General features: G+C 49.7%; 6 protein-coding genes across 6 annotated transcripts; 4 read left to right on the forward strand and 2 right to left on the reverse strand.

Annotated features, from left to right (window-relative positions):
• Nucleotides 1-1,567: 1,567 nt before the first annotated feature.
• Nucleotides 1,568-4,144, reverse strand: BC939DRAFT_499596 (uncharacterized protein; the record flags this gene model as incomplete). Its single annotated transcript, XM_051559956.1, has 8 exons — nucleotides 1,568-1,871; nucleotides 1,979-2,573; nucleotides 2,662-2,808; nucleotides 2,899-3,037; nucleotides 3,155-3,383; nucleotides 3,487-3,663; nucleotides 3,773-3,842; nucleotides 4,000-4,144. 8 exons carry the CDS (start codon nucleotides 4,142-4,144, stop codon nucleotides 1,568-1,570), a joined length of 1,806 nt encoding a protein of 601 aa, XP_051416261.1.
• Nucleotides 4,145-4,734: 590 nt separating this feature from the next.
• On the forward strand, nucleotides 4,735-6,518 carry BC939DRAFT_439443 (Adenosylhomocysteinase; the record flags this gene model as incomplete). The annotated part of the gene is made up of 3 exons (XM_051553968.1): nucleotides 4,735-4,812; nucleotides 5,140-5,405; nucleotides 5,507-6,518. The coding sequence occupies exons 1-3, from the start codon at nucleotides 4,797-4,799 to the stop codon at nucleotides 6,515-6,517; spliced, it is 1,293 nt and encodes a 430-aa protein (XP_051416262.1). The 5' UTR covers nucleotides 4,735-4,796.
• A 294-nt stretch (nucleotides 6,519-6,812) lies between these two features.
• On the forward strand, nucleotides 6,813-8,842 carry BC939DRAFT_439448 (regulator of chromosome condensation 1/beta-lactamase-inhibitor protein II). The gene is made up of 4 exons (XM_051553969.1): nucleotides 6,813-7,095; nucleotides 7,268-7,548; nucleotides 7,634-7,807; nucleotides 7,908-8,842. The coding sequence occupies exons 1-4, from the start codon at nucleotides 7,086-7,088 to the stop codon at nucleotides 8,712-8,714; spliced, it is 1,272 nt and encodes a 423-aa protein (XP_051416263.1). The 5' UTR covers nucleotides 6,813-7,085; the 3' UTR covers nucleotides 8,715-8,842.
• A 593-nt stretch (nucleotides 8,843-9,435) lies between these two features.
• On the forward strand, nucleotides 9,436-14,959 carry BC939DRAFT_499599 (uncharacterized protein; the record flags this gene model as incomplete). Its single annotated transcript, XM_051559957.1, has 5 exons — nucleotides 9,436-9,520; nucleotides 9,629-11,721; nucleotides 11,815-12,028; nucleotides 12,114-13,418; nucleotides 13,518-14,959. 5 exons carry the CDS (start codon nucleotides 9,436-9,438, stop codon nucleotides 14,957-14,959), a joined length of 5,139 nt encoding a protein of 1,712 aa, XP_051416264.1.
• Nucleotides 14,960-16,807: 1,848 nt separating this feature from the next.
• BC939DRAFT_499600 (uncharacterized protein) lies at nucleotides 16,808-18,810 on the forward strand (the record flags this gene model as incomplete). Its single annotated transcript, XM_051559958.1, has 2 exons — nucleotides 16,808-17,065; nucleotides 18,034-18,810. The coding sequence occupies 2 exons, from the start codon at nucleotides 16,808-16,810 to the stop codon at nucleotides 18,808-18,810; spliced, it is 1,035 nt and encodes a 344-aa protein (XP_051416265.1).
• Nucleotides 18,811-18,922: 112 nt separating this feature from the next.
• On the reverse strand, nucleotides 18,923-22,854 carry BC939DRAFT_499601 (uncharacterized protein; the record flags this gene model as incomplete). Its single annotated transcript, XM_051559959.1, has 13 exons — nucleotides 18,923-19,193; nucleotides 19,290-19,760; nucleotides 19,858-19,973; nucleotides 20,069-20,158; nucleotides 20,253-20,757; nucleotides 20,841-20,997; nucleotides 21,082-21,138; nucleotides 21,220-21,333; nucleotides 21,405-21,555; nucleotides 21,641-21,808; nucleotides 21,899-22,326; nucleotides 22,429-22,533; nucleotides 22,617-22,854. The coding sequence occupies 13 exons, from the start codon at nucleotides 22,852-22,854 to the stop codon at nucleotides 18,923-18,925; spliced, it is 2,871 nt and encodes a 956-aa protein (XP_051416266.1).
• Nucleotides 22,855-24,842: the final 1,988 nt, after the last annotated feature.

The raw sequence follows: 24,842 nt of genomic DNA on the forward strand, positions 1-24,842 counted from the left end.
AGCAAAGACACCTCGTCATTTGCGGAGCAATGAAAAAAAAAAAGGGTCCTTCTCTTTCAATGAAATATAGGGCCATTACCATCAACTATATTCCGCAAACAGGAACGCCGATAGATGGCCGATGGATGGCCGATGGGTGAGGACCCATTGGGCAGATTGGAAGGCGCACACACATACGCAAACGTAGATACACATACATGCATTCACCCATGCAGACAAAGGCGAAGGCTAGAATGAAATGAAAGAGCACAATAACAAACAAACAACCAAAGAAGACAAAGAACAAGAAAAAAAAGGGCAAGGGGGGGTATGAGTGGTCGAGGAGGTACAGAAGCACACACATACCCACACACACCCACACCCACATAGCACACGCAGATATTAAACACACGCCAAACACACATTCGCACATACAAAGGCGTTTGTTGCTATTGTCAAGAATATCGGCCAATTGATTCAACGGTCGACAGAGTGACGAAGGGAGGGCTTGAAGGATAGGCATATTAGTCTATATATACCGAATAGCCAGTGTGATGACGGGATGGTGGGATGGTATGATGATGTGATGGCGTGATAGTATGATGTGTGTGTGATGTGCGTGATGGTTCGGAGAGGGAGGGTGGGGTACAGATGAGGGTTTGTTCTCGGCACTGTTGCTGGATTGGGGAGAATAGCAGATGACGCAGCGGCGGTGCTTGGAGTGTTGTTGGTCTTACGTTGTTGATGCAACTCTTTTTTTCTTTCTTCTCTGCGAGGGGGCAAGAGGATGAGAGTCTGACACAGAGAGAGGAAGGAGAAATCGCAAAAAAAAAAAAAAAAAAAGTGTCGGGGCGTCGTTGTGAATTTTCCTCGCGAGGGGGTGATGGAGATGGTGGTGGCGGTGGCGGTGGTGAAGGATGGGTGAGGGGGAGGGGGGAGAGATGGAGGGAGAAGGAAGCACCGACTGGCAGGGATGGTCAAGGGATGGACTCGGCAGCGAGAAGACGAGAAGAGAGAGAGCGAGAGAGAGAGAGGAAGGAGTTTTGACCTGCGGGTGGAGGCAGATGAATGAAAGGACTCGGATGGCGGGGCGGCAGGGCGGGCAGAAGGGGATTTGGTTGGTTGGTTGATTTTGACAGGACAAGACAAAAAAAAACGGTAAAGTCAAAAGTCAAAGTCAACAATGCTTCACTACGATCATAATCACACCCAAAATGCAGATGCTTGCTACTCCTGAAAATAATAGAGTAATAATGCTTCTGCTGCTTCCATTGCTGCTGTGCCTACTGTAATTCTGCTTCTTCTGTGGGCCTCCTTCAGAGTCAGAGGCGAATCTTGGTGCAATGGAGACCCAGACAATTACATTTGTAGACAGCAAAGTCGTCATTCAAGGCCAGCAGACTACCCCAGATCCAGTGCCGGTGGGAGAGTAGCGGGAAACGGGAGTAGTCATGCGTCCAGCGGGAGGAATAAAATCCACTTTATTTGTTCTGTGTATGCACAGCCTTGCTTGCTGTCTCGGAAAAAATGTTTATTCGCAATAAGCATTCCTGCACTGTCAAACACTGGACATGCCCCACGTTGTTCCTTAGGATGGCGGCAAACAGCAGCTTGAAAGATTACAGCACCAAACACTAAACCCAGAGTCATCGAGCTGGACTTCTGAACCAAAGTACAGGCGTCCCAGCTCATGGACAAAATCGCAGTCTTTGAACGGATCCAGGCCCAATTGGCGCATGTCCTGCCTGGATATCTCAACCGGTCGTCTCGACGCATCCTCCTCGGCGATAATCGAAACAGACTCAGCCTCCTCAAAAATGGCTGCTGTTTCCTTGAACGCTATCAGTTGACCCAGATCCATAAATAATATCGAAGTGAGATTATGGAAGAACCTAGACAATGCAAGGGGTCAGACACACAAGAGAGAAGATGGTCAGTGGTATGAGACAAGATCAAGCTGAACACATCCGCATCCTACCAAAAGAAACCAGGTTGTTACCTGATGGCTTCTGTGTCGGAAGAACCACTAGCTTGCGTATGTATAACCTGCAAGCGCGCACCACTCAGCGGTCCATTCTCATCCTGGGACTCATGCTCCTGCTCAGGAACTGTCGCTCGTGGGAGCAACGACTCTAATCCATCCTCTTCAGAATCCTCACCTCCATACCACCACCACCAGCCTCCAGTGAGCATCTTTCGAAGTGTGTCGGACATATTGAATCCACTCACAGGCATACCCGCCGTAGAATCGATGGTGGGCAGCTCTGGCTCATGTAGCTCTGATGCGTCCTCGGTCTCTCCAGGGTCTGTATACGACCCTGAGGATGCTGCCTCGGCGTATAGCCGCCTTTGCATCCATTCCTGACGCCTCCGGAATCGTCCCAGTTCTTGGAGCAGTATAAAATACCGACGGTTGTCGGCCGCATTAGGATGGCACTCTGTTTGTTCAAGTCCTTTGCCTGTTGACTTAACTATTTGTATCAGGGGATGGGCACTCGATGGAGTAGCATATATTGCCTTCGTAGTTGGTGCAGATAAATCGACGAGGACATCATACAATTGAGACTTGAATAGGAACAGTTTGTCCGTGGTACCTGAGAAATTAAAAGTTATCGCGGCGTCAGAGAGAAGTCAATGAAAGTCCGCGAATAAAGTGGAGCAGTGCTTTCTCGAGGGACTTACAGGCAACATATCCGCCTCGCAAGGCCTCCATATGGTCAATGTCATGGATGCCAACGCAAAACAGCGGCTGTATCTTCTCGTTTGATTTACTCTGTGATATAACGCTGGTTCCGAAAGGCACGGTCGCCATAAGACAAACATTGTACACTAAAACATGACAACAATTCAAAGTGCGTTAGTAAATAACATTGAACGCGCGTAGCAGTTGATTTAGGCGGATGAGGCCACACAACGTACCAAAGAGACAGGCAGACTCGATTGGAGGAGGGGTATATATGAGAATGCGCTTCCTCAGCAGGGCAGCCTTCCAAAGAATGTAAATGGACGGTCCCAATGCCTGTACAAGGCGAAGAAAATGGTGCGAGGGGTGTGATGCCTATGGAGCCGCGAATAAGATAGTCGGCAGGTCGAGGGGGTACACACCGGTAAAAGCGCATTAGCATCAAATGCTGCAGTTATCTTGTAGAAACAAACATGTAATAGCCAAACTTACAGGAATATCGTCTGTCTGCGTAACTTCATGGCGTCCGTTTTGGGATTGTGTGATTGCCGGAATAGGTTCTGAAAGCGTGAAAGAGCGACTGATTCGACGAATGTTGCGAGCGCGATAAGCGTCCCGTTTGCTGGAGGATGTCGAAGGTCCCGCTGCATGCAGTGGCGTTTTATGTCGAGCAAAATATGCAGCCAACTCTGTCGTATCCGAGTCATTGGTGGCGTGGTGCCTGCAGGCATAGATTACATTGAAAGCGGACTGTCAGTGAGGAGCCATGATCTGAAGAGGAGAATCAAGTCAAAGTTGGTATGGACGTCTGTTATATCACATACCTTGCCTGGCCTTTCAAGAACTGGACATGTCTCCAGACTTGTCCACATCGCCCAGTATCGGCACTTGGTTTGACAAGGATCCCGACAGAGGCCATCTGCGCTCCACGATGCTCCACATTACTTGACGGCACATTTGCATACACCGATACTCCAATACACCCTTCCAGCTGAAAATATCTACAGTAGCCGGGCAAGGAAACCAAAGTCGATTAGTATTAGTTCAAGCGCGAACTCAGTATAGCGGTAACTCCCCACGTTTGTCTTTGCACGAATGGTTGTAGCATACATCACGTCCTGCGAACTGTTGTGGAGACCGCTCGGGAGGGCAGAGAACTCAATGCCGTTAAGCTGGATTCCTAAGGCAGGCATTGATGGCAATGAGACACGGGAACAGGGTCAGATATACATTGCTGACACGTTCTCGCACACACTGTTGCAGTATCAGCATCCGGTGACGACTTTTCATGCCACGAATGGTGTATCCAGTTGAATGTGCTGAACAGGTGTGCATACCTGGCGTAGAATCACTCCATTCCAGTATATTGCCCCGGCGGGTGTCGAAGCGGACAAGAAAGACGGCGTCGATGGTGGGGATGTCAATGTCGCTTTCTGCCATGACTTGAGAGGGTGCAGCATCAACAGCGGCGAAATCAAGCATGTGGGGAAGATGCGAATGCAATGTGCAGTGCAAGGGATTCCTGCAATACAAGTCACCGTCCGCAAAAAAGGGTTGTGTTGGACAGGGGCTGCCTGCTCACATCACATGTAGGCCTGAACATCTATGCTGAAAAACAGACGAAATAGTTGGAAACAAGAGAAGGGCAGAGGGGCCGAGAATGTTTGGGAGGGAGCCAAGTGGAGTCCATTCCGGTAGCTCAATTGCAGAAGCAGGGGCCACTTAGAATGTGAAACGGATTGAGATTGATACGGAATGCTATTACAAGAACTCTGCACGCTCGTGCAGCCAGGCACGACAAGCACGACGCTTGTTTAATCACAGAGAATGACTCTTGCAGGTCCATGCGCGTTTGCGCTTCCTCCGTCTACTTCTTCTTATGCCATTTCTTCTTGTTCCCATGCTCGCGAATCATATTTTGACTACATACAATATTGTTATGTCAACTCTGCGATTGGAGACTGAATTCAATTGGCGTCTGCGCTGTTGCGCCTAGAGGATACGTACGCAGCACGTACACTCTCATCCACTTAAAAAATAACCTCTTTTTTTTTTTTTTTTTCCTTCCTTTTCCTTGCTCTTCGCTCTACTAACACCCCCATAGGTCTTACAACAACATCCCTACCACCGCACCATGACCTTCAAAATCGGTAAGTCCTTTCCCTGCCCCTCCTCGCCCTCTACACTACCCGCATCACATTCGCGATACATCTCATTTCCTCTGCATCCATCCCCACGTTGTTCTCTACAGTTCTATTGTGCTATCTGTGGCACTTCAATAAGAAGTAGGATCTTTCCATAACTTATGACCCCTTTCTGTGGGAATTCGAGCATTGTTTGTTGCTAGTCGGGCATTGTCCGTCGTCTCTCCTATCCACCATCAACTTCCGGAATGAACTAGTAACTGGCTTCTTTTCTCAGCCCACTAAATTGAGGCAATTGCTAACCATTCTTTCGCACAATTTGCGTGCCCATAGCTGATATCAGTCTCGCTGCCTTTGGCCGCAAAGAGATCGAGCTTGCCGAGAATGAGATGCCCGGTCTTATTGCTCTCCGTCAAAAATATGGGCCTCAGCAGGTGCTAAAGGGCGCCCGCATCGCCGGCTCGCTCCACATGACCATCCAGACTGCCGTTTTAATCGAGACCTTGACCGCTCTCGGCGCTGAGGTTACCTGGACTTCCTGCAACATCTTCTCGACCCAAGACCACGCTGCTGCCGCCATTGCCGAGTCTGGTGTCCCTGTACAATTTTCTTCTTTGTTTGTATCCTCAATTGCTTTAGCTACATTTCGAAAAAAGAGACTTAACAATTGAATCGCATTCATGTTGTCAAATATGATTAGGTCTTTGCTTGGAAGGGAGAGACGGATGAAGAGTACATGTGGTGCCTCGAGCAGCAGCTCCGCGCGTTCAAGGACGGCAAGGGTCCCAATATGATCTTGGACGACGGTGGTGACTTGACCACTCTCATTCACGAGAGTCACCCGGAACTTCTGGACGAGATCAAGGGCATCACTGAGGAGACCACCACTGGGGTCCATCACTTGTACAAGATGCTCAAGGAGAACAAGCTCAAAGTTCCCGCCATCAATGTCAACGACTCTGTCACAAAGTCCAAGTTTGACAATCTCTACGGATGTCGTGAGTCCTTGATTGACGGAATCAAGCGCGCCACCGATATCATGATTGCTGGAAAGGTTGCTGTCGTTGCCGGATACGGCGATGTCGGTAAGGGTTCTTCTGCTGCCCTCAAGGGCATGGGCGCCCGCGTCCTTATTACTGAAATCGATCCCATTAACGCTCTCCAAGCTGCCATGGAGGGCTACGAGGTCACTACGATGGAGGAAGCCGTCAAGGAGGGTAACATCTTTGTCACCACCACCGGCTGCCGTGACATTATTCGTGGCGAACACTTCTCGGCCATGAAGGACGATTCGATTGTCTGCAACATTGGCCACTTTGACATCGAGCTGGATGTCGCCTGGTTGAAGAAAAATGCTGTCGCTCACGTCAACATCAAGCCCCAGGTTGATCGCTTCCAGATGCCCTCCGGCAACCACATCATCCTCTTGGCCGAGGGCCGCCTGGTTAACTTGGGATGCGCTACGGGTCATCCTTCGTTTGTCATGTCCAACTCGTTCTCAAATCAGGTCTTGGCCCAAATTGCACTCTGGACCGATAATGGGTCCTACCCTCTGGGTGTCCATATGCTTCCCAAGAAGTTGGACGAGGAGGTCGCTGCTGCTCATTTGGACAAGATTGGAGTCAAGTTGACCAAGTTGACCACTGTTCAGACTGAGTACCTTGGCCTGAACGCTGAAGGCCCCTTCAAGCCTGAGCACTACCGCTACTAAGCAACTTTTCTCGCTGGACCGCAAGTATTTTTAGGGATAAGAACGCTAAGGGATCTGATGTCCTTTGTTCTCAATTGCAACACACATACACCACCCAATCTTCACCCGCCATTCCAGGCACAGCAAAATCAATTCAACTTGTACAATAGCATTACATTTCTCCCTCTCCTATATACTCCATCCCGCACTTGCACATAGTCAGCATTCATCCATAAACTAAAAACTTTGTTTCAACACAAGAAAGCTTCGCCTTCAGAGGACTGCTCTGGATACATAAAATATGCACAATGCCGGATATACTCACTTTGGCCATGACTCCGAAGTGCTTTGGACGAAGCGGACACTGCTCAGTCTCGGATATAGAGCAGAGCAATATATCAGCGTCGATGTTGCTCTGCCTAATTCAATTGCAGCCGGAACATTAGACATGACATCTACTTGGCCAGACTTCCACTCGTAGACTGCCTTATTAAGGGGTCTGAGGCATCCTCACAGCGAAAAGGTCCACTACCTCGGTACCCCAATCGATTCCTTTTTCACTTTCCTCAACACTTTGCCATCAAGAATAATGTCCCAAGGTAACAATGAGAAACGCGTTTTCACAGACCTCGTTTTGCTAATTCCTCTCCTCATCTACCCTCTGCCTGATTTGATGAACTTGCGTTGCTGAATTCTCGTTCAATATGTCTGTTCACCTCCATTATCGCCCTTGCATCCAATGCTGCCTTGCCTTGGGTTTAACCTCAATAGGCACAACTAAACGCGCACGCGAAGGTCATTTTGCGGCTCCAGGACTTAAAAAGACGAAATCGCACCAGACAACGCAGTCGGATCTGCTGCCAAAGCCTACTCGCGATACAACCCCTGGCCGTGTGTACGTCTTTGGAACTGGCGATTGCGCCCAGCTTGGACTAGGAGAGGACATTCTCTCCAGGAAAAAGCCAGCCAATCTCGCAGCGCTCAATGACGAGCAGATTGTCGACATTGCTGCGGGTGGTATGCACAACATGGCTCTCACAGCGGACGGGAAGGTCAGTGGTTGCCTTTTGCTGGTATTTTCCCAATGGCTTGATCTCATTGGCATCGAAACTAATATAGCTGCCTCCACGCAATCAGCTCTGGTCCTGGGGTGTGAACGATCAGCGAACGCTTGGTCGCTCTGGTGATGAGTACACTCCCCTTCCCGTAGAAGGATTAGACAACGTTAAAATCGTCAGGGTGGCCTGCTCTGACTCGTTGACGGTGGCACTGACCGATGAAGGCTATGTGTACACTTGGGGCACATTTCGGGTAAGGAAACTGAGCTTGCAAAGGTGTTAGTCATGGCAGACGTGCATCCGTGGTTAGCCATCATAATTACCTTTTGTTCATTTTCACTCTGCATGGTTAGAGCGCCGAAGGAATTCTAGGTCACTCCAAGGAGAAGGAGGTGCAAGAGCTACCAACCATTGTCCAAGGACTTCACGATATTGTCGATATCGCAACAGGAACAGATCATGTTTTGGCGCTCGATATCCACGGCATGGTTTACAGCTGGGGCAACGGACAGCAGATGCAGCTTGGCCGCAGGATCCTCGCTCGTCGAATGTTGAACGGTCTGACACCAGAGTCTGTCGGCGCAAAAGGGATCACAAAAGTCGGCGCAGGATCATATCACTCCTTTGCGATCGACAAAGAAGGAAAGGCGTACGCATGGGGTCTGAATACCTATGGCCAGTGTGGAAATGAGGATCCAAAGCTCGAAAACATACCCTCTGTTGCCTCGATCGAAGCCTTGGAACTGGAGACCATAATCGACATCCAAGGAGGTGAACATCACACCATTGCTCTGTCCAAGGATGGGAAACTGTATGGATTCGGCCGCTCAGACAGTCACCAACTCGGCCTTGGATACACTGAAGCTCCCGGATCTGAAGACCCAAGCAGCCACAAGAAAGCGATCCGCCACCCTACGTTGATCCCAGGACTTCCCTCAATCAAGGCTATCTCTGTTGGCGGAAATCACACTTTAGCATTGACACAGACAGGAGAAGTGTATGCATGGGGATTCGGAGAGATGCTGGCGTGCGGCAATGGCGAGGAGGAGGACGTGGAGAAGCCTCTGAAATTGACTGGGCAGCAAATTGAGAAATGCCGCGTGTTGAAGGTGGCGGCAGGAGGCCAGCACTCTGCCATCCTCGCTGTGCTGGAGAGATAGACAATAGATTAACGATAAAGGATTACTCAAATGTTCTCGCGCGGCATTCTTTCTCTCTCTCTTTCTCTTTTGCTGTGCAGGCTATCGCGTCCATTTTATTTTTGACCCAGATGCTGGGTGCTGTGGTCTTCACGTGAGGGAAAGAGTCCAGTCGCCTGGCCTGTGGTCATCCAATCCATCCAATACGCGGTTGCCCACTAAACCCAACTCAACCCCGCTTCAACCCCTTCCCTCTTTCCATCTTCCCCCCTCTCGTTGTCCGTCCCTGTCCTTTCTTTCCACTCTACATCCACCCATCGCGTCCCCGCCCTTTGTGCTATTGGATCGTTTGACCATCGTTCTTTTCTTCTCTATAATTTCTGAGCACAACCATACCTGCTGGCCATGCTCCATAAAGATCTCAAGGCACAGCGTTCTTAATCACATCACATATCATACAATCGCACATCACCTCGTCGCTGCCTGGATCACGCCCGCTTTTTTTTTTTTTTTTTTTTTTTTTTGCGCTACTTCATTCTCAAGGTAAGCCGAGGCAAGCGCGTGTTTCTTTTTGCCGTCGTTGTAATGAGGTTCTGCAGACGCAGAGACGTGATAGTTGCTGACCACAGATCACTACTGCTTCGCTCCTCAAGCCTGTCTTGACTTGAAACGAAACCGCGATCGGGCGTCAAGAAGGAATCGCTCGATCATCCCTGCCATCATCTAGTCATCGCTCCTACCGATGTCCAACGAGACACCCAACAACAACGGCCAATTCAATCCACAGCTGCAATTCTCTCCACCTGGACTTGTGGGGAGGATGAATGGTAAGCGCGGAGCTATCTGGCATACATTCCTTGACCCAACTTATGGCGTGAAGATAACACATATTGATCCCTTTTTACTTCCTATTGTATCTCATCGGGCAATCCTAGCCAACGGAGTCAACCCGGGGATGCAGATCAGGAACATGTACGGAACACCCACAATGTCCAATGCAATGCCCAACCTCAACCCAGGAATGATGGGACAGAACAACGCTCTATCCATGGCACAGAGGCAGGCCCTCGGCGTCGGTGGCGGTCCACCCTTCCAGATGAACGGTAATAACCCTGCATTTGCTGCTCTTACTCAACAGCAGCGACAGTTCCAGCACCAGCAAATGATGCAGCATCAACAATTACAACTGCTGCAGCAGCAACAACAACAGCAACAGCAACAGCAACAGCAACAACAACAACAACAACAACAACAACAACAACAACAGCAACAGCAACATCAGCATCAGCAACAACAGCAACAGCAACAACAGCAATTGCAACAACAGCAACACCAAACACCATTAATGAACAGCTTTCAACTGCAACAACCACCGCAGCAAACGACATCTGATGGTGTCTCTGGGTCTAATAATGATTCGACAAAAACCAATTCGGCAAGTGCCTCTCAGCAAGCTGGCGGCGATATGAGCGATGATCTTTTCGGCCTAGAGTCCTTTGTCGATTTTAACGAGGGTCCGAGTTCTGCGCCATCAAAGGCCGCCGATTCCAACGCTGCCAATTCTAATGATGGTACGCCCTCCGCTCAGCCAGGTACTCCAGGGAACGGTGGAAGCAGCACGGGCAACAACAACAATAACAGTAGCAACAATAATAGAGGCAACGGCAATGACGGGGACAGCAACAGCAACAACAATGCCAACCAAAACAGCAACAATACTAACCCTAACAGCTCTAATGGTCAACCTACAACACCATCCGCAGCCACATTCAGCCAACAGTCTCCGGCATCACAAGTCCAGTCTGCACTTCAGCCAAATGCTAACCCACAACAGCAGCAATCCCAGCCTCAGCAGCTACATCAGAATCAACCTGGGAACCTGAATCTGCCACGGCAGCAACTCCAGCTACAGATGCCTCCACATCAACAGCAGCAGCAGCAGCAGCAACTGAATCAGAATCGCAATGGCATGAGCCCCGTAGGAACCAACCCTCAGGCGATGATGATGCAGCCGCAACAGCAACCCGCTCAGGCCGGGAATGGCATGACGCCAGGAATGCCCTTCCTTCCCATGGAGGTGCGTCAGCAAATGAATCTGCTACAGCAGGCGAACCAACAGCGCTACTTGAACACCATGGAGGAGCTGCAGAGGAGACATCAGCAGGCATTGATTGGAGCGAACGGTGATGCGAACATGATCGCGACACTGAACGAGCAGTTTGAAAACATGAAGAAGCAAGCTGCTGCTCAACAGCGATACCAGGCACAGATGCAAATGCGGAACTTTCAACAACAAATGATGCAGCAAGCAGCGCAGGGAATGAATCAAAGCCCCAAGATGGCTCCTAATGCCATATCGAGTCCCATAATGCCCCAGACACCACAGCAGAAGCAGCAGCAACTATTGGCACAACAGAATATGATCCAGCAACAGGGCGTTTTCAATTCGCCATCCTATACCCCGCAGCAGCAGAATGCGCAGAAGCAACCGATGTCGATGCCGATGCATCTTCAGGGCCAACCACAATTGCAAGGTACTCCTCAAATGCAGCACCAAATGCTGCAGCGTCTACAGCTCGAGCAATTGCAGCAGCAACAACAGCAGCAACAACAGCAGCAGCAACAACAGCAGCAACAGCAGCAACAGCAGCAGCAACAGCAACAACAGCAGCAACAGCAGCAGCATATGCAAAACATGAATGGACTATCTGGAGCCCACATGCCTGGCAACAATGCCCTCGCTGGAAGCATGGCTGCAAGAGCGCGAAAGCCGCAAGGATCTCAGCCTACATCAGCCCAGTCATCGCCATCGCCAGCAAATGCCAGTCTTCCAGTCATCAACAATGTGGTGCCGAATTTGAATATCGACTACACCACAATCACCTGCGACGAATTCGAGGACCAACTGCGCGATTTCATGAAAAGTCGGAACACCCCGCTGCCAACAAAGATTCCAAGTATGGGCAGCAAAAAGATCAACCTACTGTTGCTGTTCCGGATTTCAATGGCTATGGGTGGAATGGAAAGTGTAAGTCTCGAAACCTCTATTTGTAACGCCTGATCCATTATATATAAGACTATGATTGACACTTTGTTGCTCCATGCCATTTCAATCATCTAGGTATCGAAGCAAAAGGCATGGAAGAGTATCTCTAGCCAGCTGGATATTCCCGATACCCTTGCGACAGCGGCTCAAACACTGCGCAAACACTATTCGCTTCTCCTTCATCCTTTCGAAGAAGCGATTATGAATGCTAAGAGCGCTGGTTTGGCGGTACATCCGTCACTAGGTGCTATTCCAGTGTTGCCCTTGCCAGAATCCATGGATACTCAAGGTACACAATTGCTCCTATTTCTCTTCGACTGTACTGATGCTGTGTTTACAGCTAACTCATCTCTCGTTCTCAATTGGTTGTATAGGGTCATCAGCCAACTCGCCGTTTGGTAAAGAAATGACACCAGGGCTCCCACCACAGCAGGCGCAGATGGGCATGCCTGGCGCGCATCCCATGCTTCATCAGCAGCAAGGGTTCCATCCTAATCAACTTCAGCTCCAGCAGCAACATCAAATGCAGCAGTTCCAGCACCAGCAAATGTTGCAGCATCAACAGCAGCAGCTACAGTTGCAGCAACAACAGCATCAACAACAGCAGCAACAACAGCAACAACAGCTACCACAACAGCAGATGCAACAGCAAATGCAGCAGCAACAATTGCTCCAGCAACAGGCGCAACAAGCGCAACAGCAGGCGATGCCTAACGCCCGCAACCCGGCCCCGGGTGGCATGACGAGCTCAGGACCTGTTCCCAATGCTTCTGCACGGTTCTCGCCTTACCCAACTGCAATGCTGTTGAAGCAAGCGCAAGCACAAGCACAAGCACAGGCACAAGCACAAGCACAGGCCCAGGCCCAGGCACAAGCTCAAGCACAAGCACAAGCGCAAGCACAGGCACAAGCTCAAGCCCATGTTCAGCCGCCATCGCAAGCGCAAGATCAGGGAATGGCACTGGTCGCAAACCAGGGCGCGGAGTCTCAACATGGTATGGTGTCTCAAGACAAGGAATCCAGTGTGGATCAGACAGGAGTGTCCGAATCTAAGGATGGGTCGGTGCAAACACAGGATGTTGGCGCTGTCTCCCAGTCAGAGGTCCCATTGCAGTCAACTACGGCAGCTAGCGCACAGTTGAAAGAGTCGTCTGTTGCTTTAGATCAACATGGACAAGATCCGCAAGGTGACGTTAGCAGTGCAGGAGTGTCGGCCTCTGTGTCAGCTCCCTCGAATCAAGTATCCGATGGTGGCCAGCCTAACTCAAGTGCATCCTCAAATGCTGCTGCAGTAAATGGTGGCGTTAAGGCCACTAGTTCGGCTTTGCAGGCTGCCCCTGCATCGGCCAATGCATCGGAGTCCACTCTTGGATTATTTGCACAGGCTATGATGGCTGTTCCGGTCCCTGTCATTACATTACCGTCAACACTGCCTCATCATGGGCCTCAGTCACAGGGATCCTCAGATTCCACGGTTAAGCCAACGAAGCCGTCGCCTGCAGCACTTGATCTGAAGCCTGGCGAGACCAAGGAGGACACCCCAGCACCTACTCCAGCTCAACCGATGGTGGTAGCCTATCATCCTATCACGAGGGCGGTCGACACTTATGGAGGTATCGATATCATGGCCATGGAGAAATTCTCTGTTCCTCATTATGTGCCGGGCCGTGATTACCTTGGTAAGTTGTGTGAGATACAGATCATTTTGTTGTATACCGTTTTTATAATGGCTGAATGCTAACCAAGTTGTTGTTTTGCTACTGTTGTTGCTCCTATAGGCACCGTCGACATACATGCGTTGATCATGTCTTTGAAGTCTGGAATGAGATTAGAGGTCACGAACGCCCTCAACACGTTATCAACACTGACTCGACAGGACATTGACAACCTTCACTTGGTCCACTGCCCTGAATTGCTCGATATTCTACTCGATCTCCTCGAGAACACATATCTGGGCTGGAGCCTTGGCGATAGCCCTCAGAGAACGATAATGGAGCGTGAACACAGGGAAGGCTCTGTAGAGCACCAAGAACCGCAGCAACAGCAACCTGTGGGGATTTTTAGCAAGCGGACGAATTTCGATACGTACCAGCAGCTGTTTGAGGCCAGCGTCGACGAAGCTTGCCATCTCATGGAGTGCCAGTCGTCGAAAGAAAGGGATTGCGAGGAGCTTTCAGAACTAAGCTCGGCATCATCACGATCTAGCCTTAGCTTTGAGCAATGGTCAGCCAACAAGGAACGGTTCTTGTCCCTGTCGAACATCCTCAGGAACCTGTCCTTCTTGCCAGCGAATTTTGAGTTCCTGGCTCGGTACCCGCGTTTCTTGCAGGTACTCAAGGGAACGTTGCTGGCGTTCCAAATGAAGGACTTGAAGCGGTCGTTCGGCTCCGTCGACAATGAGAATTCGTGGGCAACGAAGTTGGAGCCCCGCTCAACAGGCGAGGTGTGGTTGCCGTCTACTGGAGCGTTGACAATCCTGGAACACCGGAAGGACGTGCTGACCATTTTGGCAAATTTGTCTGGATATCTGATTTTGCCAGATTCTGACTCTGCGCAGTGGATCATGCTTTTAATTCTGGACTTTATGAACGCGCATGATACGTATTACGCCAGTCTTGCTCTGGAAGCCGTTGCGAAACTGGGCATCAGCCATGACAACCGGCTGCTGCTGTCAAGCGTTGACCGAGATCTACGCGTACAGACGATCAAGCAACGTCACGGAGGTCGCCTCCCACCTCGGCACTCAACACACAGAAGCACATCAACGCTGTCGACTGTGGACGATGCGGTCGAGAAATGGGAGGATGGAGGATTCCTGCTACCGATGTTCGAGGCGCTGTCGAGGATGCTGGCAAAGGTTTTGACGACAGTAACAGAACAGCAATCGGTTGCACTGGTAATGCCTCATTCTGCGCTGGCGCATCTGGAAACACTGATGTTGGCGACCTACAACCTTGCGGCGCTCTCGGAGGCGGACTTTAGGCGGTATATGGTAGTACAGCCCGGGTTTGTGAGAGGATTGCTAAGGTTGAGTGTGTTGCTGGCAGATGTACGGACACCGGCCTATACGTCAGCGAGCATGCGGACAGTGGAGACGTTGAGGGTAATATCGAAGGATAACGAGCATCTGCTGGTGCAGTACACGGAGGTGATCGCGAAGGCGGCGATGCAGCCGCATATTCATCCCAAGATTCTGGACGACTTGATGTGTGTCCTGTAGAGCTTTTGCCTGTAATGCCGTTGTTTTCTCAATTTTGTGTTTTTTTTTTGTGGTTGTTAAAGTTGTTCATTGGTCGTTATTTGTTATTCTTGTTTGTAGTCATTTTTTCTTTATTATTTCATCCCCTCTTCGTAGCCGCCCTTCAACTATTACTCTCTTCAAACTCTCTCTCTCTCTCTCTCTCTATTCCCTATCGAAACGAGCGACTCGTGTGTCGCCCGCAAGAAGTTGTATTTAAAATAAACCCGGGAGCTCTTTATACAGCAGACCTGGCATTGAGAACAAGCGCTGTGGAAAGGGACACAGCGTAGCAAGCATATCCGCGTTCTGTGGGCCGTGTTCTGGCCCGTGCGTCAACCCTAAATATCGCTACCCCGCATTCGCTGGTCTTGCTCCCCCTCATCCTCGCCATTCTCCACAATCCATAGCCATTGTTCCCGCTCTCTATCTCTCTACCGCTATTCTTTCCGCTCTCTACTGCTCAAACCGCAGCCCGCTTTCATTGCTACCCCCAGTTCTGCCTCCATTTCTATCTTCCTTGGTGTCTCTTTTCTAGAATTCATGACTAGCGCCGCTTCTTAGAATCCCCAGATACATACCTAAATTCTCTGTTAGTAAAACGAAACAAAAAAACGGAGTTTTGGCACTCGTTTGTCTCTGTTGCGAAAATAATTTTAATTCCAAGGATAGGTAGTCAAGAGACGCGTCGTTGCTTTTGCGGCCTCGTGCTCATGTGGATTTATGTTAATAAAAAATAAAAATAAAAAAAAAGCCAAGAGACGCGTCGTTACCACATCATTTCGGACAAGGCGCATCTTTATTTTTGTTATTGTCTAGCATGCCATACATAGAAAGATGCGAAAAAAGCCACCTCTACCAACTTCAATTAGTGAGCGTTGCTGGTTTGCAACATTCTAAGGTACTTCACTAAAAGCAAAATGCTGGATCGGGCGTCTTTATCCTCCTCTTTGGAGCCTATGCAGGATCTCTATGACGTGACGCAGTGCCTTTACCTCCATTGATCCTTCTCTCTTTCTCCTCAAGCAATCGCCCTGCACATCTGCCCAAAGCCATATTTCATTACAGTGCAAAAATGATATGGAGCAATCTCGGCCTGTCTGCATCGGTGTATCTCGCCATCGCTACGCGCTAACCATCCCTAAGATGGAGAGAATACGGTAGGAAGACAAAGTTTGGGTTCAAAGTGGCCACTACTGACTATACGGTCCGACCAGCGTTTCTAGAACGGCGTCCATTGGGAGTCTTTTGACCTCGCTAGCAGAATGGGCGCTGGCAGGGGTCTGACCACTGTCCGCTTCTAAAGCGCCGTCTAAAGGGTGTGCGGGGCCGGTGTTGCATTCCTCCTGCATCAGGAAGCTGGCAATACCCAGCAGGTACGTATTCCTCCACTACACACATCGGCCCTAATACCTCTATGAGGCGTCCACCAGCCGCGAAGGATATGCCATACCTCGCTCTTTGCTCGTCTCCTCTCCTTTTTTCTGTTCATTGAGGTATGGCTATCTGGCTGTGCTCGAAATGGGTTTACCGACCACTAGGCAGGGGACTGGCGTGGAGATGGGAGGCTGCTATTTCTTCCTTGCATTGAATGTTCGCTTGCGATTGCGGTTCATCTGTTCGTGATATTTTCTCGTGTGCTACTACTTGAATGTACTATCAGGTAGTGTATTGTTCTAATGCCTGATTCGTTAATCGCCTTGACTTACCATGCTCTCGTTTTTTGCTTAAAACCTGGATAATAGAGTCCTCGCCAAGAAGTCGCGACCCAAATATTTTTACAATAAAAACCCAATTCAAATATACCTCGACTTGGATATATACCACACAATGTCTGAATCCGTAGGCGCGTCAGCTCCTGCTGTGTCCCGAAGGCCTGATGCGCAAGTCTCTCCGCTCGCCAAGACTGTCACTACATTCCTCAACCTGTCTCCAACCAAGAGCGCAACCTTGTTTTTCACGGACTCCCCCAGTCGTGACGCGCCGATTTTTGGCGAGTCCCCCACTCGGCCCCCGTGGCGAACTCAGACGGCTCCCCGCATCGTTCTACCTGCGCTCCCACAACAACGCTCACCAGGCGAAGTGGACGTACAACTATAGAATCATCCTCTCCAAAAAGTCTTGTTACAAACAACAACAAATCCGGATACAACCCTCGATCTCAAGGGGTCCCGGTGTGGCAATGATTCATAAATGTCAGATTGGCTTTCATCGCATAACATTCAGGATAGTATGCTTCTTCAAATCCTCGAGACCTTGGCAGTGGGTCCTGGGACCTAAAGCAGCAAAAAGACTACCAGCAAGCTGAATGTATACAGAGTGTGACCAAGACATGGCTCTATGGAGCACGTCCACGTCCTACTTGGCACCATATAAACTATAGCCCGCGAGAGCACTTACAGTATAGTATCTTCAAGCATTGCCAACTCCGGTGGCAAATTTTTCATAGCAATCGTGATAATGCAACAAACGAGCGATCTTTTATCTGTCTAAACACATTCAAGGAGGGCGCGAGAGAACTGCCCCAAGTTCTTACACTGACAAGGCGTACCATATTCGATCAATATAGTTAGACCTCGCAAAGTTGGCAACAGAAGCAGCGGAAATGGCTGTCGGGGCTTTAGTTCGTTGCCCTGACTTGAGGAGACTAGGCAGGGTGTCTGCGATGTATGCACCAAAAGTGCTGTTGTTCATGTATGGCATCGACACCCTTTCATGTTTGCCACTGCTAAAACAAGCAGGCAGAAAGGTCAGCCTAGGAAATGGAACCGTAATCCCCCCAGAGACGATTTCCACCAATCAACTCCTTTCCTGTATCGGGAGAGAGGGGGGAAGGGGGCTCGACGCCAGACAGGCTCGACGCCAGACAGGCTCTTTTTTTCAGGCACCAGTTCCTGGACAATGATTAGCTCACGAACACACTCCTCCCTGTAGTCCTGGCCGCCATTCGGTACCAGCAAGAGTCATCGGCTATGTGCATGCCGTTCCCGGTCTGCTTGTTCAGACCCAGTTGCCCATGCTTTACGCTCAAATACCTTGTACATGTACCTTACCAGCCACGCGAGCAGTCGCTGGAGGCTGTGCCTGAACCCCTTTCTTGCACCCCACTGGCTGGTGATCTGAACACTCTGATCCAGCTCATCCTGCACTTTGCTCATTCCGCCCCACCTCCGTCCTCTGCAATGACCTCCGAGCTCATCCTATACCTCGAGCCCGCGCGCTTCTCGACCCTATGGACACAGCTGCAGTCGTTCTTCCTGGCCAGTCAGTCTCAGCCCTGGTCCGAAAACGAGGCCGCACGGTACCCAGCGCATGTCACCATGGTCGGATTCTTTGACGACCCCAGTCCTACCACTACCACGACCACGACAAAGGACCGACTAATCGAGTATCTGGGTCAGCATATCCACCAAATCAGCCTCGCCAGTGCACCATCGAGTCGCGTAAAGCTACGGGGATTGCTCCGCCCCCGTCCAGACCTCCTCCTCATCGCGATCGAGCCTCCCACAGAACTCCTGGACATGATGCAGGCGTGGAAAGACGCCTTCCCAGAACTCGAACTGCGGCTTAAGAAGATCAACCATCTCTCATTGTGCTACTGGGACGAGCAGGAGACCCAGCGGAAAAGGATCACAGCCAAAGAGATGGATCAACGTGTAGAGTGGACAGATTGGGCGACAGGGATGGTTCAAGAGTGCATACCAATGTCACAAGCTGATACCCCAGGTGTCAACGAGTCCTGGGATATTGTACTTTACTCGATCCAAGGTCGGGACAAGAGTGATGGCCTGCCATATCCACTTGTGGAGCTCGCACGCTGGGCTCTTGCCTGACCATTTCTCAGTATACTATTTCATAAGCTGCCATTTACCCACGCAATAGAAGATGGTCCTCATTTATTCAGCAAAAACACGTCCTCCTGCTTCCTTCGAATTCTTTTTTGAATCAGGGGTTCTTTTTCTTGAGCGCTCCACTAAGCATCAGTGCCCGAAATTCAGCATTGCTCTTCGGTGCCGATACTGGCACTGATGCCACCTCGCCGCCATCTTGCGTCGCTTCAGCTGTCGAAGCTATGTTTGTTGTCGTTGTTGTCGACGCTGGCTTGAAGGCTCTGGCTGGTGGCCTCGTATGAGAAGTCGGTTTAAGATTCCGTGGCTGCAGCGACCTTGGTGCCATAGATCTTGGCTGCATCGATGTCAATGTCGCCGTAGGTTTCCTATCCATCGTGGAATGGAAGAAGAATGTGAGCGAGATAAGATGCAAGGGTGCAAGGAATGAACAAAGTGCTCTCCGAAGACGAATAATAACATACTTTGATTCCTTTAAAGTCGAGGCGGCTGGTGAAGTGTCCTGGTCCATTGAGGAAGACTCTGCAGCAGACTGCTTCTGCTGCCTGCTCGTCGAAGGCGCTCCTTCTCCGTCCTTACTCTCTTCCTGATCAACGTCCTTTTCCGCCTGCTGTTTCTTTTCAGCCGCAAGTCTCCTCCTCTCCTTCCTCGACAGACCCTCTTCCCCACCAGCAGTCGCCTTCTGGAACACACGCCGCTTGACGCTTAACTCCTTGCCATGGAACATAGTTCCGTCCAACGCCAAGGCCTTGTCTGCGTCTTCCTCAGTCTCAAACTTGATGTTAGCCCATGGTTTTCCCTTGGACTGCGCAACCCGTTGAATAAATACGCTTGTGGGTTGCGCATACAGTGCAACCAGCTTTTCAAGCTCTTCTTCCTTCAACTCATTTGTGATTCCAGAGATATGGACCTCATGGCGGCTCACGCGTGGCAGCCTATAAGCACATAAAAGACAGAGAAAACAAAATTTTAGGGCACTGTAAACAAACCTGTGTAGATTCTTTTATCTTTGTCATAATCTCGGCAACATACGGTGGTTCGCCTTCTATTCCACGCGTCTTTTGATTAGTGTCCGAGATCCTGACGGACAGACCACGACGCTGACCAACGTCTCTTCCATCTAGTGCAAGGGCCGCGTGTGCTTCTTCCTATGATATTCAACGTTACATGATATGGTCAGCGAGGCCACTAGGTTGCCCTGTCTATAATACACGCAGCGAATACAGAGATAACATGGACGTACAGGACTCGAAAACTGGACATAAGCAAAACTCCGCTTCTTAATCTCCCCACTTCTTGGAGGAGGTATTGTGCATCGCAAAACTGTTCCGTACTATCCAAGGCAACATGTGGAAACAGTACAAACGGTTAACACTTTAATAGCTTCTCCGCAAATAATCGTTACCAAAAACGCGACGTTTGTTTACTTCTTGGAAAAGCTCTGTCAGCTTCTTCTCGCTCATGTCGAGCGGAAAGTTCACAACAAAGCATGTATCCTCGTGTCGTCCAGCACTGATGTTCAACGGCTTTGCATCCTTGGTCTTATGTTGGTCCGGTTCTGTTTTCAAGATCTTTGCGGCCGGCTCGTTATTCTGGGCTGACATCTTCCGCTTCTTGGAGCCTTCCTGGGCTCCTTCATTCTCGACTTGCCCCTGCGTAGCCATGACAGGCTCACTAGGCTGTACAACTGCATAAGCAGTTTGGTCCGCATATGCATTCGATATCTCCTGGGTACTCTGGGCACGAAATGCTTCCACACCCTTCATGGCAGCGCGCGAGCGAAGTAACGCGTCCTTGTACGTCACAAGGTCCCCACTCTCCCTCTCAAACATGAGCCATGCCTCAAAGACTTTCTCGGGCCAGTCCAGAGATGTAGCAATCTGGCATGAGCGGGCGTAAACCTGACGAGCGCCCTTGTCGTTTTTCAGTTTCCTAAGAAAGTGGAGCAAGCCTTTCCTTAATAACTACGATATATCTGCGGCCATGCTGCCTTCATTTGCTGTTCAGGAACATACTTTTCCATCTCTGCTTGTGCGATCCAGAAATCCGAGAGGGTCTTTTGTTTGCTCTCGATCGATTTCCAGAGTTCGCGCGCCTTTTCATGGTTTCCAAGTGCGCTTGATTCCAATTCGATCCACAACCGCTCCAACTTGCAGTACGGATCGCCGCCCGCTAATAATTTCCATGAGAAAAAGCGAGTGTGAGATAAGTGCTGACACATTAACCCGCCTTTGATTCACAAAACGGCCAGCTTACCTGCTTCAAGAACGGTAAGAGCGTACTCGAATGCCTTTCGTACTGTGTTATACCCATCTATAAGAGAAAAGTAGTGTAAGTTCGTGGAAACTATTGTTCTTGCAGGTCTCACATGAATTGCATTCCTTCACTCATTACCCTCGTCTTTGCTTGCGTGTCTGAGGGTGTACGAACACTGTGCCAAAAGCACTTTGGAGAGCTCCAGCGGGTTGGACAGTAATGTCATATCATTTAAGGCGCTAGAAAACACAGCTAAGGATCGGTGTTAAATCGCGCAATTTTTTTGTAACAGTGATCATAACATCATGTATCAGAATGCTCACCACTGATCTCATCCTCTGGCTTCAGATAGGTCTCCAGCAAAAGGGTACGGTTCTCCCAGATATCTCCACTCCATGGACAGTTTTGGGTCGCTCTTCTTGCAACGTCCAAAACTTCTGCTGGTGTAAGGTCATGCTCCTTCTTTTGATGACTCTAGAGGATGCGGACGAAAACTGTTAGTGGGATGCCCCGAGGTTTGAAAAAGCAGGTGCTACCGGTAATGGGCCTATCTGCTTACCGTGGACATCAAGAAGCTGACATAGTCGATCCACAGTGCTGGCACTAAACAATGCACAGCTACTGCCCGCTCGTACAAGGTCCTGATCCGAGTAAACTGTTCTTTATTTTTGCGTAACTCGTGCGTTAGATAACTCATGAATGCCTCCAGACCATTATTCGTAGAAACCTATTACACAGAGAAATATATACTGTTAAGAACCCATTCCATCCGTATTGCACTGCGAATGAGACTCTTTTCGACGACTTGATTAATTACCAGCTGCTGCTCATAGCCCTCAATCTCAGACAAAGCATTTCGAGTGACGCTTGCGATTTTGTTGCAATGAACCATGGTATTCTCGTAGTTCTCGCCGTCGTATTGCGTAATGAACGATGACAGACTGGAGAAAGTGTCCTCCAGTTCCGAGTGTGGAATAGCAACTCTGTCAATGAACATTGCCTTGACTCTGCTGACATCCTTTGGTTGTGGTGGGTCCTCTGCGGCCAGCTGTTCGAGCTCAAAGTCCTTCCATACATTCCATACGAGATGACTTTGTGGGATGTGATACCCTGTGAGCTTATCAGCTTTTTTGAACAGGTTTGTCAAGTACTCTTTGCTGACGACGCTTTCATTGTCTGGGTGCTCCATGGATTCGCGGAACTCCTGAACTGCATACTCCAGATAGGACTTCCAGATGCGTACCGCTAGAGAGTGGAAGTTAGGGTATTATAGCGATTAACATGTTTGATACAAAGGGTCGCCCATGACCTCAACGACAATTATCATAATGAATGCCGTGAATGTACAAAGATACTCTGCCGTCGCCTTCTCATATAGATCCAAAACATGCTGCTTTTCTTCTTCCTGGGTCGCCATATTTTGTTCATCTCCTATCCAGTCCACCCAGAGCTCTAACAAAACGTGGGACGCAGAGTTAGATCAACATCCATTTACAAAGCAATACCTGGCAAATCAAAAGCGCCTGGCAACATACCTTCAGAAAGGGGATACAGAGCATTCATGGCCCGGCGTGCTTTTCGGAGCTCCTCCAGCAGAGATGCACTTTTAAGTAGCGCTATCAGCTGTGTATGGAGCTCGTACTGGCTCGGGTTCGACTCCAGCGACGTCGTGAGGGTGGCGATCGCCTCGATCGTCTCTTGGCTCACTTCCTCTGTCATTTCAACTCCGTCCATGTCGAATTCGACATCTGAAAGAGAGTCTGCGTTACTCATATAGGTGTGTCGGCGTCGATAGTGTCGAGAGGGACGCGTCTAGTCGATGCTGGATCCTGTCACGAATGAGCTGACGACAGGCACCACAACTGGAAACGCCTTGTCTCCAAGCTGCACGTGACGTCTGCAGGATAGGAGTACTCCGCAGGATAGTTGCTGAGCGCACTTGCCAAGTCTATGGCGCGATCAGACCAATCAGGGCTCCACAATGGCGAAATTGGCACAGGCCCTAGGAGGGCGCGGGCCGGGTCCTTGCGCGCTCTGGTCTCTGTTTCAGATCAAACAAAATCCAAGTCCCTGGACTATAATAGTAGCCTGGGGCCTAGTCCTAAGGAATGAGATTCATGGTAGTTTACCTGTCACTTCTGGAAATAGACCAGTGGCTGTCAGGGAAGCGAGCTAACGACAGATCGTGATAAACCATCGGTCGGGTACGTCCATTGAAGATCAAAGTGGCTGGTCAATGCGTTTTGTCCGAAGACTAGGAGATAACGTAGGACGAGCACTGGGCGCTGCTGATGCCAAGTGAGCGGATGGAGCAGTAATTCTGACGAGGAGTCCTCATGGGTACTCCGGTCTAGGGGGCGCAGGACAGGGGGGAGGAAAAAAGAAAGCCGCTGGTGGAACGTAGTTGTCGCACACAACAACAGTGACACAGCCAGAGCTGCAGGTGGAGATGACATGTGTATAGAAATGAAAAGAAGATCCATTATGCGGGGGACAAAGTTCCTTCTATTTTTCCTTTTAGGCTCCTGCCGGTAAAAAATGTTGCAAATCAACAGAAGGTGAATCAAGAAACAGGAGGAGCACTAAAGAGATCTGCGGGTGAATGAACTCTGTCTGATTAGGAAACGACCGTTTGTCTTTACAAATGACGAGTACATTTCTCCAGGATGCCGACCAGTGGGAAGAAATGCAAAGGGACGAAACAAAATGCCAAAAAGGACGAACGGGTCCGGCTTCCTGACAATCATGATGGACACATACTAATCCAATACGTGCTGTTGAGTGTTCTCCGTGGTTTGTTGGGTGCATTGGGATTGGATGGGACAAAGACACCGACATTGGCAGGGTAAGTTTGCATACGATGCATATCGATGCAGACACAGACTTGCCTAGGCAGATAACGCGCCGTCGCATGCACAAACACACAAACAAGCACGCACAGCGTACACCGTAGGTAGGCACAGGCAAGTACGATAGCGAACAGGGCAAGCACGATAGTAAGCAAACAAAAAACAGGGCAATGGATGAAATGTATCTATGTGGACCGCAGCTCCTCCCTCCCAGTCTGTGCCTGTGCCAGCTACAACTGACAACCCACAACCACACCTAGATTACACAACACGCGCACACAAGGGGAAAAAATTCCCCTCCTTTACTCCCCTCCTCCACACACACAACGCACAACCCACAGATACATGTAAAGTAAAAAAAATCAACAAATAATCCCATGTCCATTGAGGTGCAAAGAGCAGGTCGAGAACGAAGCAATCGAAGAAAGTAGAAAGGAGGAGCCCTACGAATTCATGGACATTAAAGAAAAGAGAGGCGATAAAATTCTGCTGTTGGCTTTGTGGTTGTGTAGGTGTGTGTGTGTGGGAGTTTGTTCTTTTGTTCTGGCTCTTTTTGTCTGAACCCACTCTTACTTGATGATTGAATGAAGTCGCGTTCTCCATAAGCTATTTTATTGTTGCGGGGTTGTAATTTCTGAATGGGCTACTTCGTGAGGTTGTGCTTCGAGAGAGGGTCTGGTCTGGTTGGTTTGGGTTTGGATACCTTGGTGGATGGTTTTGATTTGAAAATGAGTAAGCAATCAATGCGGGATCCAAGGAAGAGCAAACATAGAAGAGATAGAAGACGGGGTCGTGATCTCACTCTTGCTTCTTGCTTGAGCGAGAGTGAGGGGGAAGACGAGGGTGCAATAACGAGCACTGCCAATGCCATTACCATTTCCTTTGCCATTGCCATTACCAATGGTCCCCCCT

The sequence above is a fragment of the Gamsiella multidivaricata genome, assembly GCF_025024155.1.
Source record: "Gamsiella multidivaricata strain RSA 2152 chromosome Unknown BC939scaffold_7, whole genome shotgun sequence".
Taxonomy (NCBI): Eukaryota; Fungi; Mortierellomycota; class Mortierellomycetes; order Mortierellales; family Mortierellaceae; genus Gamsiella; species Gamsiella multidivaricata.

Coding starts and splice junctions, on each gene's coding strand:
- BC939DRAFT_439448 (XM_051553969.1), top strand. Junction 7,549..7,633: donor CTCTCACAGCGGACGGGAAG/GTCAGTGGTTGC, acceptor CCACGCAATCAG/CTCTGGTCCTGGGGTGTGAA. Junction 7,808..7,907: donor ACACTTGGGGCACATTTCGG/GTAAGGAAACTG, acceptor CTGCATGGTTAG/AGCGCCGAAGGAATTCTAGG.